At 53.3% G+C, this 15,802-nt stretch overlaps 1 protein-coding gene across 7 annotated transcripts in view; it reads left to right on the top strand.

Annotated features, from left to right (window-relative positions):
- Positions 1-14,594, top strand: part of LOC147599228 (uncharacterized) — a 41,539-nt gene extending 26,945 nt beyond the window's left edge. For 5 of the 7 annotated variants that reach the window (XR_015259891.1, XR_015259892.1, XR_015259889.1 and 2 more), the window contains one exon: positions 13,955-14,594. Coding sequence is in view for 3 of the 7 variants with exons in the window: in XM_086757294.1 (XP_086613420.1) it covers positions 13,955-14,114 (160 nt within the window). In the remaining 4 variants the exon portion in view is untranslated. The remainder of the gene's footprint in view (positions 1-13,954) is intronic. The other 2 variants (XM_086757296.1, XM_086757297.1) reach the window with 1 other exon arrangement.
- The last annotated feature ends 1,208 nt before the right edge of the window (positions 14,595-15,802 follow it).

Below are 15,802 nucleotides of genomic sequence, written 5' to 3' on the forward strand. Positions count from 1 at the left end.
TCTCCCAGCCCACACTGTAACTGCTCCCAGGGCTATGTGGCTCTCTGTAAATGCTGCTGGAGTGATACTGCAGATGCCGGAGGCATGCGGGCTGAGGATGTGATGGGTTTGCACTGGGCTTGCAGTCAGACAACGGGTGCCAGCTTCACAGGGCGCAGGCACAAACATCTCAGGGGGATTTGCTTTCCTACAGAGCCTATTGCTCTCCCAGGAAGATGGAAAAATTCTGATCCTAAAGGGATGAACACTGTCTGCACTTTGACAGCAGACATCCCAGGAACCATAGGGGAAAAAAAAAGACACCCACTGATTTTTTTTTTCTTTTTATTTCTCCCTGTTTCTGTCTGCCTATCAGCCTGTCAGCCAGCTAGATGCTAATCCACAGCAGCAGCAGCACAAATAAAGCCAGACTAGAGAGATGCTAATTTATGCCTGGATTTCATGCTTTGTTTTACTTCCCCACTTTATTGGACAGAGTAGGCTTTGTGAGTGACGTAAAATGTCGCGTGTGCTCTCCCCATGGCAGGTTCCTGCACATGCAGCAGGAGAAGTTCATTTCTCCATAGCCCTTGCAGCCTTGCATGTGCCCTTCCCTGCCTCCCCTGAGTAATTTGTCGGGGGGCGGGGGACAGGGACGACATGTTCCTGATAAACCCCCATCTGATGAGGACTCGCTCTAAGTTATGTTGCGCTGCATTTGAAACCCAGGGATGTGTTTCCAGTCTCATTGTGCCTTCTATGATGGTGCCAGCATTTATGCATCTAAACTGTAATTTTTTACGCTCTTGCTGGGTAACCAGACCACAGCCTCTGCAATTTGCATGAATAAGTGTCATGTAAAATCATCTGCTCATGGGTAGCGACCAGCTGAAAAGTTATGTTGTGAGGCAATCTGTTCTGAGTGATCTGCAGAGCTGTGTAATGAGATGTCGAGATTTACACCTCTCAACGTCTGAGGGAAAAAGCATGTGTAGATTTAAGGTCACAGTCCAGAGGTGACCTTACCTATGTGGTGCAAGCAGGTGAGGAGTTTTATCACTTGTTGCTTGTGAAACCCAGGGTGTTAAACTGTGCTGGTGAGCAAAAGAGCCTTTGAAATGCACTTAGAATAAGGTAACATTTAAAGAATGGTCAAACAGGTGTTAATAGCAGAGGGTCTTGTGTGGTTTTGTCCAAGGATCTGGTATGGAATGCACACTGGGACCCTTGAGGTATTGGAAAGGAATAACCAGCCCCCAGAGGCAGGGAATAGGTGTGTTGAAGGATTGCTGAGGTCTTCAGCTCCCATTAGAGGTAAAGGGAAGGAGATGCCCAAATACCCTTGAGTCTTTGTGGCTGATACTGACTTTGCTGTGCAGCCAAGGCTCTGTGAGCAAAGCGGCAAAACACTGGTGAAGGAAAGAGCAGCCGAGACGAAGCTGGAGGGGGCTTTGAAATGGCCATGCTGGCTGGGAGCTACGAATTCCCTTGCTTTTTCACTCAACTTTTTCACAACTCCTGCTGACCTCCGCAGAGCAAGTCGAGGGGAAGAGCCCAGAGATGGTTCTTGTACTGAGGTCTGCCCTCAGCTTCACCGAGTTAAATCCTAAGTGAGGATTTAATTGTGTTCAGTAAAAGCTGCCCAAATTTTCAGCATGGAAATGAGAGCAAAATCATGAGTGTCCTTGTTTCTCTTCACCGTCAAATAGCTTTTCTCAGCCTTGAGCCCTGGCAAGCTGATTTTAAGCTGGTTTTATTTCATTCGGTGTCTGCATTGCCCTATTAAAACCACAGCTCTGTCCCCGAGTCCCTACATGTCGCTGTATGTCGAGTGCTTATCCCTGTGTATTGGGGCAGAGGAATCTGGCAATAAAACTGCTCACAACCACTTGTTTGGACAAAAAGCATAGATTTGCTTACTTGGCAGTAGCTTCCCTTCTTTAAGCAGAAATGTTTGCACAAGTGACTTTCGTTTTGTCGCTTACAGCAATGTCCAGAAATCTCTTAGCTTTCCTCTTATGGAAACCAAACAAAGGTCCAGGTGGTGGATCGGGCTGCGGGAGTAATCTCAGGGGAGCTGGACTACCTCTGCCGCACCAAGGCAGGGCTCTTTCGGGTTTGCATCACAGCTTTTCTCTCCTCTGACTAAGCTGATGGACAGGAATAGTTTCAAACTCCTAAGGTGCATCTGTTTGTGTAGGAGGACGTGGGATTATGGCATTTGTGTTTGCAGCTTTTACTGGGCTCCTCAGCCAGGCTGTCTTTGGGCTGATATATGTGCTCAGATGAGGGGAACCTCAGGGCGGCATCGCATCTCGCATTGTGCAGATCTTCACGTGCAGACGCCATAGGTGTACGGAGGTAGCTGGCTTTGTGCGGGTCTCAGAGCCAGCCTCTTTGAGGTCTCTTTGTTTTGTCTCCCTCTGGGTATCTTGTGCGGATGCATTTGCATATATGGAAAACGTTGTCATCATCTTCTCCCCCTCCCCAGCTCCTCTTCCCTTTGCTCTGCCGGCTCGTGGGCATTTCCAGCTGAACGGTGTCTGCCGAGGCCAGCGAAGCGCAATGGGGCTAGGGGCTATCACCCCCCATCTGCACCTTCGCTATTTCCTTCCCCAGGTGTGGCTGCGGGGTGGTTGTGCATTTTTTCCTTTTTTTTTTTTCTCCTGATATTTAATAACTAGCAATAGGCAGACAGTCGGGTCCTGAAGGGAGTCTGGTCTGTTCCCTGAGCCCCCAGCCCCGACACCCTGCTGCTCCCTCCCTTTCTTCTCACACTATAGCGTGTCTGGCAGCAGCACCAAAGAGAGCAGTCCAAACCGCGTGGCGAGTCTGCTCGCTGGCTCTAATCCACAAGGCCAGGTTTAAACACTTTTGGTCCCTGCTTAGAAAGCCTTGGAGTGGTTACACCAATAAAACCCTTGCTTCTCCATGAAGATGTCCTTTTAACATTTTAAGTCACTAATCCTCTCCAAGGCATCTCTGGCTCCATCTTCTCTCCCCAAACCCCTACCTGCCCCTCTTCTGTCAAAGACTTGAGTGTCTTCAGCCTTCATCCCTCCAGTCTGCCATCTCTCTGTGCAGCCCAGCTCCTGCTCCCGCTCTGCTGTCCCGCCGTCCCACCGCCCGCCTCGTGCTGGGGACAAGCTGGGCCATTGGAACGGCCGGGGGCGGAAGAAGGGGGTGGAGGAGAGACGGGGCAGCTGCGAGGCTTGTGTTAGTAAACACTTCCTTGGGTTCACATTTTAATTCCTTACCCCCCTTCCACATCTTCTCCCCCATCCTTTCCCTTTTCTATATGCTTACACAATGAGACCATTGTCAAGGGGTGATTTGAATGAGGGGTCTCCGGGCATGTTCCCAGCATTGTCAAACAGAGTGGGAAAAAAACCACAACTCCAGCCTAGCCAGGAGGACCAGACCAGACTGAGACAGATGCCTAAATTAGTGACAAAGCCTTTTGAATGTCCCCTCTAGACAAGGGTTGCCTTGTGCATGCGTGCGTGTGTGTGTGCATGCTCGTGGGTGTGTATTTGTGGCTGGGTGGCAGCTTGCATGTCTCCCCATGTTAATTAGTTTTGCATGCATGTCTGATAAGGTGCCAATGAATATATTTGTACTCCTTCCATTGGCGAAAGCTGTCTCGGCGGCGGGGGAGATGCGGGGCGGCGGGGGTGTGCTCAGTGCAGCCTGGCAGCCTGGGGTAATTGAGCTGTGCGGAACTGGGAGAAGAAGGGGTGAGGGTTGCTGCGACTTCTGGTGTATTGGCGGAGCTGGGCTTTCCAGTGATGGGATCTGCTGCTTTCATTGCAAATTATGGAGAGTTTAAAAGAGAACTGAGGGTTTTTTTGGTTCACTGGGTCTTTCTCTTCATCTTTACTGATTGTCTGGCTGAGGGCTGTAGGCTCTTTCTTCTCCTCTGCCCTGTGTCTCTCAAGTCCCTTAAAAGATGTTTATTTCCAATGGATTTGTATCCATCATTATATATACACATACACATGCAATCGCTCACACAAAGCCCCAGCAACAAAACCTCCGCCTGCTTCTCTAGAAAGGGAGTCAAATCTGCTGCCAGTTACAAAATATGGGAGGGAAGTGAAGCGTGTGGGTGCCAGGGGTGGAGCAGTGGAAACAGGCAAATGGAAATGCAGAACAGGAGTTGGGGAGACAGAGATAACATGCGCTATAAAGGATTTATCAACATTTGCTCAGGATAGAGTTATTAATTACCAATGCAGGGAAAAGTATTTCTACATCCCCAGCGTATGGACCAGCACATAATGTCATTCCTAGAGTGCTGTTATCATCCATCCATCCATCCATCCATCCATCCATCCATCTGCATTCTCTAGGTTCACACAAGAATTCATTGTATGTGTAGGGAGTAAACAGCAGTTAACATCTAATTAATTTCCCGTCTAAATTAGTTTTGCATCCTTTCCCTTAAATCAACAAGACTAAGAGCCCACATACATTTATTGAGCAGACTGGGAAGAAGCTCTAGAATGGGCCAAGATGTCTTTTCTCCTTGTGCTCCCGTCTGCTTCTGAGCAGCTACCGGATGCTGAAAGAGCATGGAATTGCATGGCGCAAGGCCTCTCTGAAGCAGAGGTCATTTTGGGAAGTTTTTCTGCAGTGCGGCTTGTCTGCTGTGGAGTTTGGTGGCACCCAGCTTCGTGCTGGCTCCCATCCACTTTGTCTTGTCTTCCATACTTGGTTCCTGGTGTTGGCAGTGAAGGGATGGAGAGCAGGAGCAGACACACCATGGTGCAGGACTGGTCCTAAAGGGAGCTTGGCTTGATTGGTGCAAAAGAGTGTGGGGTAGGTTCCTTCTGATGGGCTGGCCGGGGAGGAAAGGGAAGGTGAACAAGGTGAGGTGGCCATTGGCATCAACAGGGTTTGGGTTGAGCAAGGGTTGACACCTCTTTCCCCAATGGTTCTGCAGCTCCACTCGGCTTTGCTGCTGGGAGGGGACCTGGGAGGTGACACGACGAGATGGTAGAGTAGCCAGGGAGTGGCAAAGCCACCTGCCTGGAGGAGAGCTGACACGTCCCCGGCGAGGCACAGCGGGCTGCAGGAGGAGCAGCTCTCCTTTGTGCTCAGAGAAGTCCAGGAAAGCGGGCAGGGCCAGGCTGCATCTCCCCATCCACCTGCACGGGGCATCTGCGGGGGAACACTCGTGGCCAGCCCGAAGAGTGTCCCCAAATCCTCACTGCCCTTCCAGCAGTAGGTGCGGTGGGCAACCCGTGAGTACTGTGCAGGAAAAAGGGACTCCCGTGAAACGCAGGTCATCCACTTGGAGAACAAAGGCAATTTCGTGTGACTTATCAGCGGTGCCTAATTGCGCAGGGTGAATAATGAGCAGCTGGGGAGGCAGCACTGCGGTCCCTCCCGGCGAGCTGCAGCCGGTGGCCAAGCCCCATGTCTGGAAACCCAGAGTCGGTGCCAGAAGATCAGGGGGCATCCTCAGAGAGGTCCAGCCCCAGTGCTCTGCATCTGTGACCGTTTTGGAGCTGCTTGGGCTCCTCTGTTGCAAAATAATTGTGTTAATCCCCCATGAACATAAGAGAGGAACCTGCCGTTGGAAAAAATCACTCTGCAGTTGCTCGGACCTTTCATTTGCTCACAGGGTGAATGTGTCATCCACGCCTGATCCAGATGCAAGGTGGCCTTTAATCACAAAGAAGAACCAGGCACCAGCATCCTGCAAAGGGCTGACAATTCCCTCCCTGGCCGGTGCCTTGTCCCCAAGCAGAAGCCTTGCTGGGCACCCCTTCCTGCTGATCTCCCACCCCTCCGCCCTCCTCTCCTGTTTGTGCATCCCTGCTCCTCCTTCATTCTGCTCCTGAGCCCCAGGCAGGGCCATGGAAACCGCTCTGTCAGAGCTCCTTGCCAGGTTGATCTGCAGAAGGGTGGTTTTTTTTCTCTTTCCCCATTGGGATGACTATTCCCACACAAGCAAAGCCTCTTAATGAATCTGTGGCAGCAAAGGAGGTAACGTGCTCGCGCTGCCAAGGCTGCTTGGCACAGCTGGAGTCACGTAATCGGGCTAGGCTGCCACCCGGGGACAGAGCGGGAAGAGTTAACCTGGGGACAGTGCAGGGACAACTAATCCCTAGGAGGAAGAGTAGCAGAGACCTCCCTGTCCTTCATCATCCTCCCCCTCCATCCCCGCACTCTTCCTCCCTCTCCACCACATCCTATTTCTCTCCCACATCCTCCCTTTACTTATTTCTTCTTCTGTCTTACTCTTCCTCTTCTCCATCGCTTTCTCATTCCTCCTCCCCACCCCGATTTCCCTCCTGCCCCTGCTCTCTCCAGCACAGTCTCCTCTCCCATGCTCCGTCATGTCTCCGGAGCTGGTTTTCGAGTGGGACTGAGGGACGGTGTATTTGGGCTGCGGTGGAGGTCACAGCTATATGGGGATTGTTTAAAAGAGATTTGCCCACATCCCAGCCCATGTGACCAGCCTCAGCTGCAGGTCTCTCTTTCTTAATCTGGAGATAAGCGTGATTATCCGAGGAAGGGCTGTTCGGAGCTTTGTAACTGTGACAGGGGAGCTTTCAAGTCGCACTTTGCTGGCAGAGCAGCGTTTAAAGCCGGGGAATCAGATTCCAAGCGTGGCTTTGCATCTCTTTTCTGCTGGGAGCATGGTGCAGGGCTGGCAGTGGGGATGGGAGCTTTATTAGGACTTTGCTTATGATGCGGAAAAGGAGTTAGGGGAGGGAAACGGGGGGAAGAGGGAGGCGAAAAAATCCCAATTCACTGTTTCCCCATTGGTGGTGGCATAGGGGAGATGCACTGATTCAAGGGAATAGGCCAGCCTGAGCCCTGGTGTAAAGCAATAAAGTCCAAAAAGACTGGGGTCTGGGTTTTTTTAGCCTGGGGTCGTTATCTCCTTGTTCTGCGCTCCCCCGGTTCGCTCCATCGAGCCCCTCGCACAAGAGGTCTCCGGGGCCCTGTTTGGAAATGAAATGCTCTTTTAGCAGCTCCCGTGGCACAGCTTCTCCATGTGGGGTGGCAGAGCCAGCTCTGCTGCCCGATAAGCACGTCGTGCCCCAGCGCGCGAGGCAGCTAGTTCCCTTGGCCCCATCCAGAGAAAGATTTACTGGAGATGCGCCTTCGCTGCGCAGCTCTACAGCCAGGGTGGAAATGCAGGGACATATAGCAATTGTATAGTTTAATATCATATCAGTGTCTTGTATTGCTGGAGGCTGAAATATTTAACATCTCATAGAAGGGACACGGTCCCCAAAGGTTTCTTTTGCCAGGACAGGCATCAAAATAGAGTTTAGTGGAAATGTTCAGGTCTGGAGTAGGCACTGCTTTGCTTCTATTTGTAGACTAGAAACTCAGAGTGGAGAATTGCAGCAGCACTTCTTTTGATGGAGACGGGTCAAGGAGAAAGAAACCTGGATGTACGCCAGGGGCAGGAATCTGGGGCGAGGTTGAATCAGGACGAAGTGCCAACGCTTTGGACCATCACTTGGGTAGGACTCACTGTTCTTGCCATACCCTCCTTGGAAATCGTTCAGCTCTCAACACGGCAGCTGACGGCAGCCTGATCCAGAGGGCACCCTGAATCCCCTGTGCTCCCCCTACACCCCACACCTTACATTTTTATCGGGTGGGAATTTGCAGTGAGAACACTAAGCAGCCCCTTCGCCTGGGTTCATTTGTGGAGGGGCAGTTGCTTGCCTCTGTTAGGATACCAAGGGATAGAAGAGATCCCTCTTCTTCCTCTGCCATGAAGGCACATCTCATTTTTGCATCATTCTGCTGTGGTGGCTTGCCAGCCTTAAAGCAGCCCAGGACATGTACCTGTACCTGAAGGTACATGGATTGAAATATGTGTCTGCAGGGCAGGTAACTCAGTTTACCTCCACCGGTTGCAGAAGGGAAGCGGTTGCAAATGCGTCATCTTGAGAGCAAGCTCTGAAACATCTCCCACGTTGCCTGCCTGTCCCTGGAGCCCCACACAGCTGCTCTGTGGGTGGAAGCTCTGTTTTCCTTGTGCCCCCGTGAACTTTATTTTTTGCTGTTTTTCTTTGTGTGCTGCTTAGATGAATCCTCTTCAGTACCTACAGCTTATTCCAGGGCTTTACTGAGGATCTGGCCAACACATGTAGCCTTATTCCAGGGCATGGCTCTTGGAGAAACTAGAAGATGGACACTGCATCTTTTTCATCTAGTGACTATAAGACCAAACAGCCTAAATCCCAGCCTGCAGCCGTGTTGTGCAGATAACACTCGTGCCCCAGGGAAGAACCAGAGCTCCCCTTGAGATTCTGCAGCCTCAGATCTGGCAGCGGGGACGTGGGCAGGAACATGTAGGTGTTGGCGTGTGAGGCAGGAACACGTGTGCGCTGGGGCAAGCATGCCCATCTCTGCAGGCACAGTCCCACGCCTGCCTGTGTACCAGCCCATCTCCGTGCACTCGCTCCACGTGAATCTGCCCCATACCTGCCCGAAACGGAGGTCTGGGGGGTGTAGGGCGACTGTGAGGGCTGATGGTAAATTTACTGATGGCAAACAGAGGGAAGCAAGGTATAAGGGATTAATGGAGCGATCCATTTGGGATATTAATGGAGCGATCCATTTGGGATGTGGCAAGGAAAGGTTTCCTCATGCAACACACAGCAGAAGGAGCTAAAAAAGTGAGTGGCATGGTAGAGATGGGTGTGAGAGCAAAGGCTGCGCTGGGGCCGAGAGGGAGGGGAGCTGGCAGCCAGGAGCAGTTTGTGTTCCTGGGTGTTGGGTGATGCCAAGGAGAGTGAAGGAAGAGCATCGGCTGCTCTGAATGAAAGCCATTAAGAGGAGAGGGGGAAGAAGACAGAAACAGGATGGAGGGGACCAAGCAGGGGAGGCGGAGCAACAAGCACCAAGCTTTGGGATTTTTGGAGGACCAAGTGGATGGCATTCCATGCCAGGGTGAAAGATGGGCTGGAGAAGGAAGCTGGCACCCAGTGAGGATGTGCAAGGTGACCCTGGCCTGTGGACAGGAAGCCAGCACAGAGTTTGGCAAGCCAGAGGTGCAGGGTGGCTTTGAGACGAAGGAGCCGTCATGGTGCCATGGCGGGCGGTTTCCCAAAGGCGAGCTGAGCCCAGGCGGTGGGATGTGACCACAGTTTCCACGAGAGAGAAAAGGAGCTCCATAGTTTGTTGGGAAGAGCCAAATCATTTCTCCAAACACTACATTAGGCCAGATGCTGGAGTATGAGCACAAGATGGGCAATAACACATGCAAGGGACTGGAAAGTTCATTCTTCCTCCTGTGCCCATACAGCATCCCCAGCATCCCTGTGCCATGCCAGGGCTGCAGCCTGCCCTGTGGCACCGAGACCCTTTGGGGACCAAGAGGTCCCTTTGGGGACCAAGGGGAAGAGAGGAGCTCTGGCAGCTGCATTTGGATTCTGCTTAACTCAACCAACTGTCCATCATCACTATGTGGGCAGCTGGAACCCGGAGGGATTCAGACCCTTGCTAACATTGCTGTTGTTCAGGGCCGCTCCTTAAAAGGTTCCCGGCACCTTGGTACGTGAGTCTGGTTTTTGTGATTGATTAAAAGCAAAAACCTTGACCAAAAAAACTGTAATGTTTGCTTGCAACCTCATTGCCATAGTAACAGAGGTCCTGAGGACACCTCTGAAGTAGGTCACTGCAGGCCCCGTTTCACTGCATCTCCTGGCGCAACACGGCTCCGGATGCAGGGTGCACTGGTCGCGGTCCAGCCGGGTATTGCCCTGGTGCAGCCCGGACCTGCTCAGGGAAGGCCAGGCTGGAGAGCTGCCCTCCAGTGACAGCACCCAAGGGTGCCAGCACCCGGTCATGGGAAACTTCTGTCCCTCCTGCTGCCTCCATGCCAGCTCACTGGTGTCCCCCACATCAGGGCTCCCTTCCCAGCCTACCCTCTCCCCATCCCCCACCACCTCGCTGCCTCCCTCCCCCTTTCCCCCAGCGCCTCTCCTCCTGCTTTGCATAATTTTCCATTTTCAGTGTCCCCTTTTCTTTTTCTCCTCTCCATATGGTGCGTCCCCCTCTCTGCCTGGCGCAGGAGCCGTCCTTAACAAGCTCAGCAAAGCCCTCTCTCTCAGGGGCTGCACATGAAAGATGCTCTGTAAAAACAGAGGCCGGGACAGAGCCCCCCTGCTTTTTTCCCCCTTGATTTATATGGGGCTGGGATGTGGGAACGTTTCTGGGTCGCGCTTTGGAGCCGGCGGGTGCCCGTGCCTGTTTTCTCCAGGCATTCAGCGCAGACCCCTAAGGCCAGCTCGTCCCCTGCCTTTGATCTGCAATGCAGAAAGGGCAGCCGGGGCAAGTTTATGCCTCTCTTGTCCGGCCCGAGCCCTCATTTCGGCTGGCACAGAGGGATGCCCTGTCCCCTCCACACCGGGAAGAGGCCATGTCCTTCCCGTGCAGTGTCCGGTGGTCTTTTCCAGCGAGCCCGTTCACCTTCCTCCTACATCCCTGGCACCATGAGGACCTTCAGCCCACACCAGGTCCAAGGCGCTGGGTCTTGGCGAAGCAGCAGGTCGTGGGATTTGCGATGCACAGCGACTCGGCACATCTAACCCCCATCACCATCCCCTCTCCTGCTCCGCCGTGGATGCCTACCAGCCAGCACCCAGCCAGCCGAGCCGAGGACCGAGCCAAGGGTGTGGGGGCTGGCGACGCCTGCCCAGCATTTGATGGGTTAAGCCGATCTTCAGCTAATTTCTCCCAGCGGCTCCCCTCCTCCTCGCACTTCTGTATGCAGCAGGCAGGGCCTCAGCGAAGGTTCCTGCACTGAGCTGTTGCCAGGGGAGTAGTTAGGCGAGTCTGAGCTATGCGGGGAAAAGGCCCGGGCTGTCAAAGTGTCTGAGATGAACCATAGCCCGGTCCCCCTGCAGCTGGGCCCAAGCATGCATCAGCCCTTGTTTGGAGCCTGGGAATGGCAAAGCCCAGGGAGGTTCAAGGGCAAACTTGCTATTCATTAGTCAGGGGTCCTTGACGTTCCCACTCTCTGTCTCCCTTCTTCTTCTTCTTCTCTTTTCTGTCCCTCTTTTGACAGATTCCTGGGTGCTTTTGGGGAAAACTCCCCTCCTCCTCCTCCTCCTCCTCGCCCCGGCAAAAGCCCTCCACATAAACTTCCCCAGCAGACAAGGCAGGAGGACAATAACGGCAGGGCCACGATGCAAACGAGAGCCAGCAGAGCAGCCACATCCCTCGGGTGTCCTTTCTCCCCGGTCCTCCCCGCGCTGCCGCGGGAGAGCCAGCCGACGCATTCATTTTGCTCAGCTTGCCCATCGCCGATGTTTTATTATCTTGATGCTTGCAGGAAATTGTAACTTGAGATAAGAAAAATGTCAGCCGCCTTCTCCTCTCTCCCGTAGCCCAAAGTGCCGAGAAGTTTCCTCCGTAGGAAATGTAAATGCTTGCCCAGGTGCACAGGACGAGCGCGAGATGGAGGGAGCCTCGAGAGGCCGCGCGAGCATCTCCAGCAGGAGATAAAACTCGCAGCGTAGGCGTAACACGGACCCTCCCTCCCGCCCCGCCGAACAGAATATTTCATAGCTCTTAGAAGCCGAAGCTCCCTTGTAATTATCCAAAGCAAACAGCACGTGTTATTAGTTTAAAATGATTTTTTTTTTCCTTTTTTTTTTCCCCCTCCCCGGGCCCCTGGAGCAGAATGGAGGTGTAATTGTGCTAAGGAGTTAGCAGGGGAGAGCACGGCTTTTGGTCACATTCAAGTTGGAGGGCTTGAGCCAGGGAGGCGGTATGAAAGGCTGGTATTTGCATAAGCAGCGTGCATCCCTAGAAAAAAGAAAGATATCAGGGGCTTGCAAAATTCAATCAAGGCTGGGAGGGAAGGAAAAAAAAAAAAAAAGAGTTGGGGGGAGGGAAAGAAGGGAGGGAAAAAAAAAAAATTGACAGTGAAAAAGGTTTTTTCTAAGTAACACCCTGGCGAGATTAAATTGTCCAGAAAGTTTCTCCGTGTGAGCCGGTGAAGCGGAGGCTGGGCTGAGGGCAGGGGAGGAGCGGGGTCCCTCCTTCCCGACCTCAATAGGGGATAGGAATCTGATTAGGCAGCGCGTCCTGCATCCATTTGCCATTATTTGAGGGGGTTTTTTTCCCTTCCCATTGCCCAGAACAGCCGTGGCGGGGCAGTTTGTCAGCGTACAGCCTCTGCACTGGCTTTGTAAGGGCACAGGGAGGCACAGGAGCAAGTGCTAGGGCAGGGGCTGGGCTGCAATTGCAATTATTTATGCATCTTTTTTTTTTAAAAGAGAGGGTTGATAAATCCACACGGTGATTTGCGGGATGCATTCCCTGCACAGGGCGCTGGGGAGGGAAGGCAGCGTTGGGCTGGGGTCGGGTCCTGGTGCAGCCCTATTTTTGCAGGCACCCACAACACTAGACTGAACGTTGCCCATGGAGAAAGTGCATGCAAGGGCTTTGGGCTTTCCTGAAGCTCACGTCAAATCATCTGGGTCTGTCCAGCCCCTCCTGCCTCCAGTTACTAAGTGCCAGAAGGTGCAAACCCACCAGGCAGGGCATCATTTCCAGGGTGGGCTGGAGCATCTTCTCTCCTCACCGTGGATGAGTTTCTCTGCAGGTTTCTCTGCCCAGGCGGAGGGCAGGGGCTGGCACTCCCTGGGCAGGAGTCTTGACCCTGCAAGGCTTTTCCCTGGTGAGCACAAAGGTTCAGCCTCCTCCTCCTCTCCTGGGCATGGGAAAGCACCCACCATCGTTCAGATCTGACCTGCCCTGACTCCAACGTCCTCCTTGCCAGCCTTGGGGGTGACTCCTAACGTGACATCAGATAAAGCACTGGGGAACCTTGGCTTCTTGCAGCCTGGGTCTCCTCCCCAAAACTCATGCACATGGGGGTGGGTTTGGCTTCTGCCTCTCTTAAGTTTTAGGCTTGCTTCAAAGTTGCGAAAGGGAAGGGATTTTCCCCGGATTTCCATCAAGTGCTTTATGAATATTGCAATAAAGGGGTTACAGAAGATCTATTTTTAAGAGGGAGAAAAAATACCCATGAAAATTGCAGCCTGGACCCCAGAGTGTAGAGTATTTGCACAGTTCAAAGAGTTACGGTGGTTCATCCAGTCGCAGCCCGGGAACGTCGCGGTGCGACCTACAGCAGATCACATGCTGGCTACTCCCAGGGCGGCTCATTAGAGAGCCACACAGAAGATTTATCTCTTAAAATGGGCTTGCAAATATTTTATAAAATTTGCAATATTTTATAAAATTACAATTTGGTGCAATAAAAAGAATAAATTAGCCAGCTGATGGTTCCTTTTGCACTCTGGATCCAAGTGGATTCAAGAATGAGTTATATTAGTCTTTCCTCCTTCCAGCATAACAGTTTATAAGCAGAGCAGAGGGATGGGACTGGCTTCGGAGACTGCGCTCGCCGTGGGGAAAGTGCAAAGGAAATAGAGAAAAAAAATATGAAAAAGAGAGGCGAACCTGCTGCAAGGTGTGCGGGGCAAACGCAGAAGACGCAGGGATAGCCGAGAAGGGGACTTTCGCTGAGCGTCACAGCTTTTGCTCCAGCTCGGTGGCTTGGTATCACTTTCTCCAGCCAGGCAAGGGCGCCAAGGGCAGGGAAAGTTAACATGAAGATTAAAACATCAGAGGGCTGTGCCTTTAGTGGCTCTGACATGCAGAGTAATCCCATGCCCCAAAGCCTTGGGAGGAAGGACAAGCGGCAAGCCCTCCCCTGGCTGGCGGTGTGCGGGGCAGGCAGAGGTAGGGGATTGAGGCGGGCGCAGGGGGACCTCGGCGGCATGGGGACTGCAGTTTTGCCGGTTGGGAAGGGGTAAGGTGGCCTGGAGTCATGGGAAATGTGTGGTGAGGAGGGAAGGAAGGTTGGAGTTTCGCTCCATTGGTGAGCTGAGTTGGTTTGTTCTCAGCTGAGCGCTGCTGGGCCATTTCCCTGCCAGAGATGATAACCACTGTTTTTTTTTTTTCCTTTCTTTCCTAGATCCCAGCGAGTGCAGAAGGGACTTTTCAAGCTTGTGAGCTCCTTCTTGCAGTTAGCTACTTCCTGCTTGGACTCGCCGTCTGACATCTCTGCATCTCTCCAGGAGGGTCCCAACCTGCTTCTCCGGTGGCCCCAGAAAGGAGGCAGCTTTGGCTCATGAAGACAGAGGGTTTCTGCATCGCTTCGAATCACGCTGGTCCAGCCGTGGGGAGGGAGCCAGGGCAACACAGGGAGCCAGGGGATCATCCCACATCACTCCTGGACGTTGTCTTTGGTGCCCTAAATACCCCAGAGCAGCACCGCAGTGCTTAGGCACAGGGATCTGAGCAAGCCACCGTCTCATCTGGCAAAATGCCGGGTGCATGAAGGTTGGAGGGAGCTTTCAGCACCGGGCTTTGCTCATGGAGCAGAGCTCGGCCGTTGCCGCTCTTCATCCCTGGGTGCGTGGAGCTGCGGAGCACAGTCGTCCTGACGGTGCCCAGAGGAGCGTGAGTCTGTCCGGGCCAGGCAGCCCTGCTGCTGTTTTATTGCACCCTCTCTGTTCTGTAAGAGAAACGTACTGGCTATAATTCTCTCCCATTAAAATCCACCCCCAACCCCAAGCCCTGTTGAAAATAAACTCTCCCTTTTGCAAAAGTGAGCCGTGTGATTTGGTGCAGTCTTGGGATGGAGGAGGCAACGGGCACAAAATAAACCCAGGGAAATCAGCAGGAAAGCGGGAGCAGCCAAGAGCCAAGCGGCGGAGCTGCGCTGTGCCCCGCATCAGGCACATTTCCCCAAAAGCCTGAGCGAATCCCTCGCCGCTAAACGATCTTTATTTGGTCTCTACCCCGTCTGGGAAGTAACCGCTAAACCCAATGCAAACAGACCCCCGTGAAAGAATATAATGAATATGTCTCTCAAATGATTTGGAGCCCTTCTGCCTGCAGAGCAGGGTTCCCCATTGTGCCCCGCTCCCGGCGTGCTCGGGGCAGGCTGCGCGAGGTGGCCGCTTTCCCAGCTGAAACCCGAAAAAAAAAGCAAACAATGGGTCAAGGCCGGCATTGTGCAAGCCCAGGCAGGCAGAAGGAGCGCAGCCCGGCATGGCCAAGTTCAAGGCTGGGCAGGGGGCCGGGCGCGCAGGGATGCTAATGGGGGCTGCGGAGGTGCAGGGCAGTGGGGGGGTCAGGGGCTCTGCGTGCCGTTATCCTGTGCACCCACCAGCACCCAAAAAACACCTTACGGAGAGGACGTGCGGCTTGATTGCCCGGTGCAGCAAGGGGTGCTGGGGGGGCACTGGTGGTACTGGGATGGATTTGGGTTGTTGGGGTCTCATGCTGCTTGGGCTTGGTATTGCTGTGGGGGATCAGTGTTACTTGCAGGGGGACTGAGGGTGGATTGGTGCTAGTGAGGTGTTTTGAGGAAACTGGTGTGGCTGATGAGTATTACTGGGGGAACTGGTGCTATGGGGGAGATGCAAAGGGAGGTGACGGCACAGTGCAGGGCCCCGCTTGTGCAATGTGCATCCTGGGGCGGGTGTCTGGATTTGGGAGCCCCGCAGAGGACACAGCCTCTCTTGATGTTACACACAGCTCTGCCCGGTGTCCAGGCCCGCGCCGGGGTCCCCGCCTGCACCCCCTCATCTCCTCGCCGCTCCCCCCTCCCCGGATGAAGTGTGCGGAGACAGGCGGAGCGGCCCGTGGAAAAACACCATGGAGGGCCCGCACAAAGGGGGTTTTATTCAAATTTGTTTAGAGTTTAGCGGATTTGCATGAAAAATGTGTGAGAAAAGCCGGCTCCAATGACCTCATCCCCAGCTGCCATTAATGTTCAATTAAGTGCTGAATAGCGGCAAAGGGGGGACCGGCC

This window comes from Chlamydotis macqueenii, chromosome 12 (assembly GCF_036417535.1).
Source record: "Chlamydotis macqueenii isolate bChlMac1 chromosome 12, bChlMac1.mat, whole genome shotgun sequence".
In the NCBI taxonomy this organism is placed as follows: Eukaryota; Metazoa; Chordata; class Aves; order Otidiformes; family Otididae; genus Chlamydotis; species Chlamydotis macqueenii.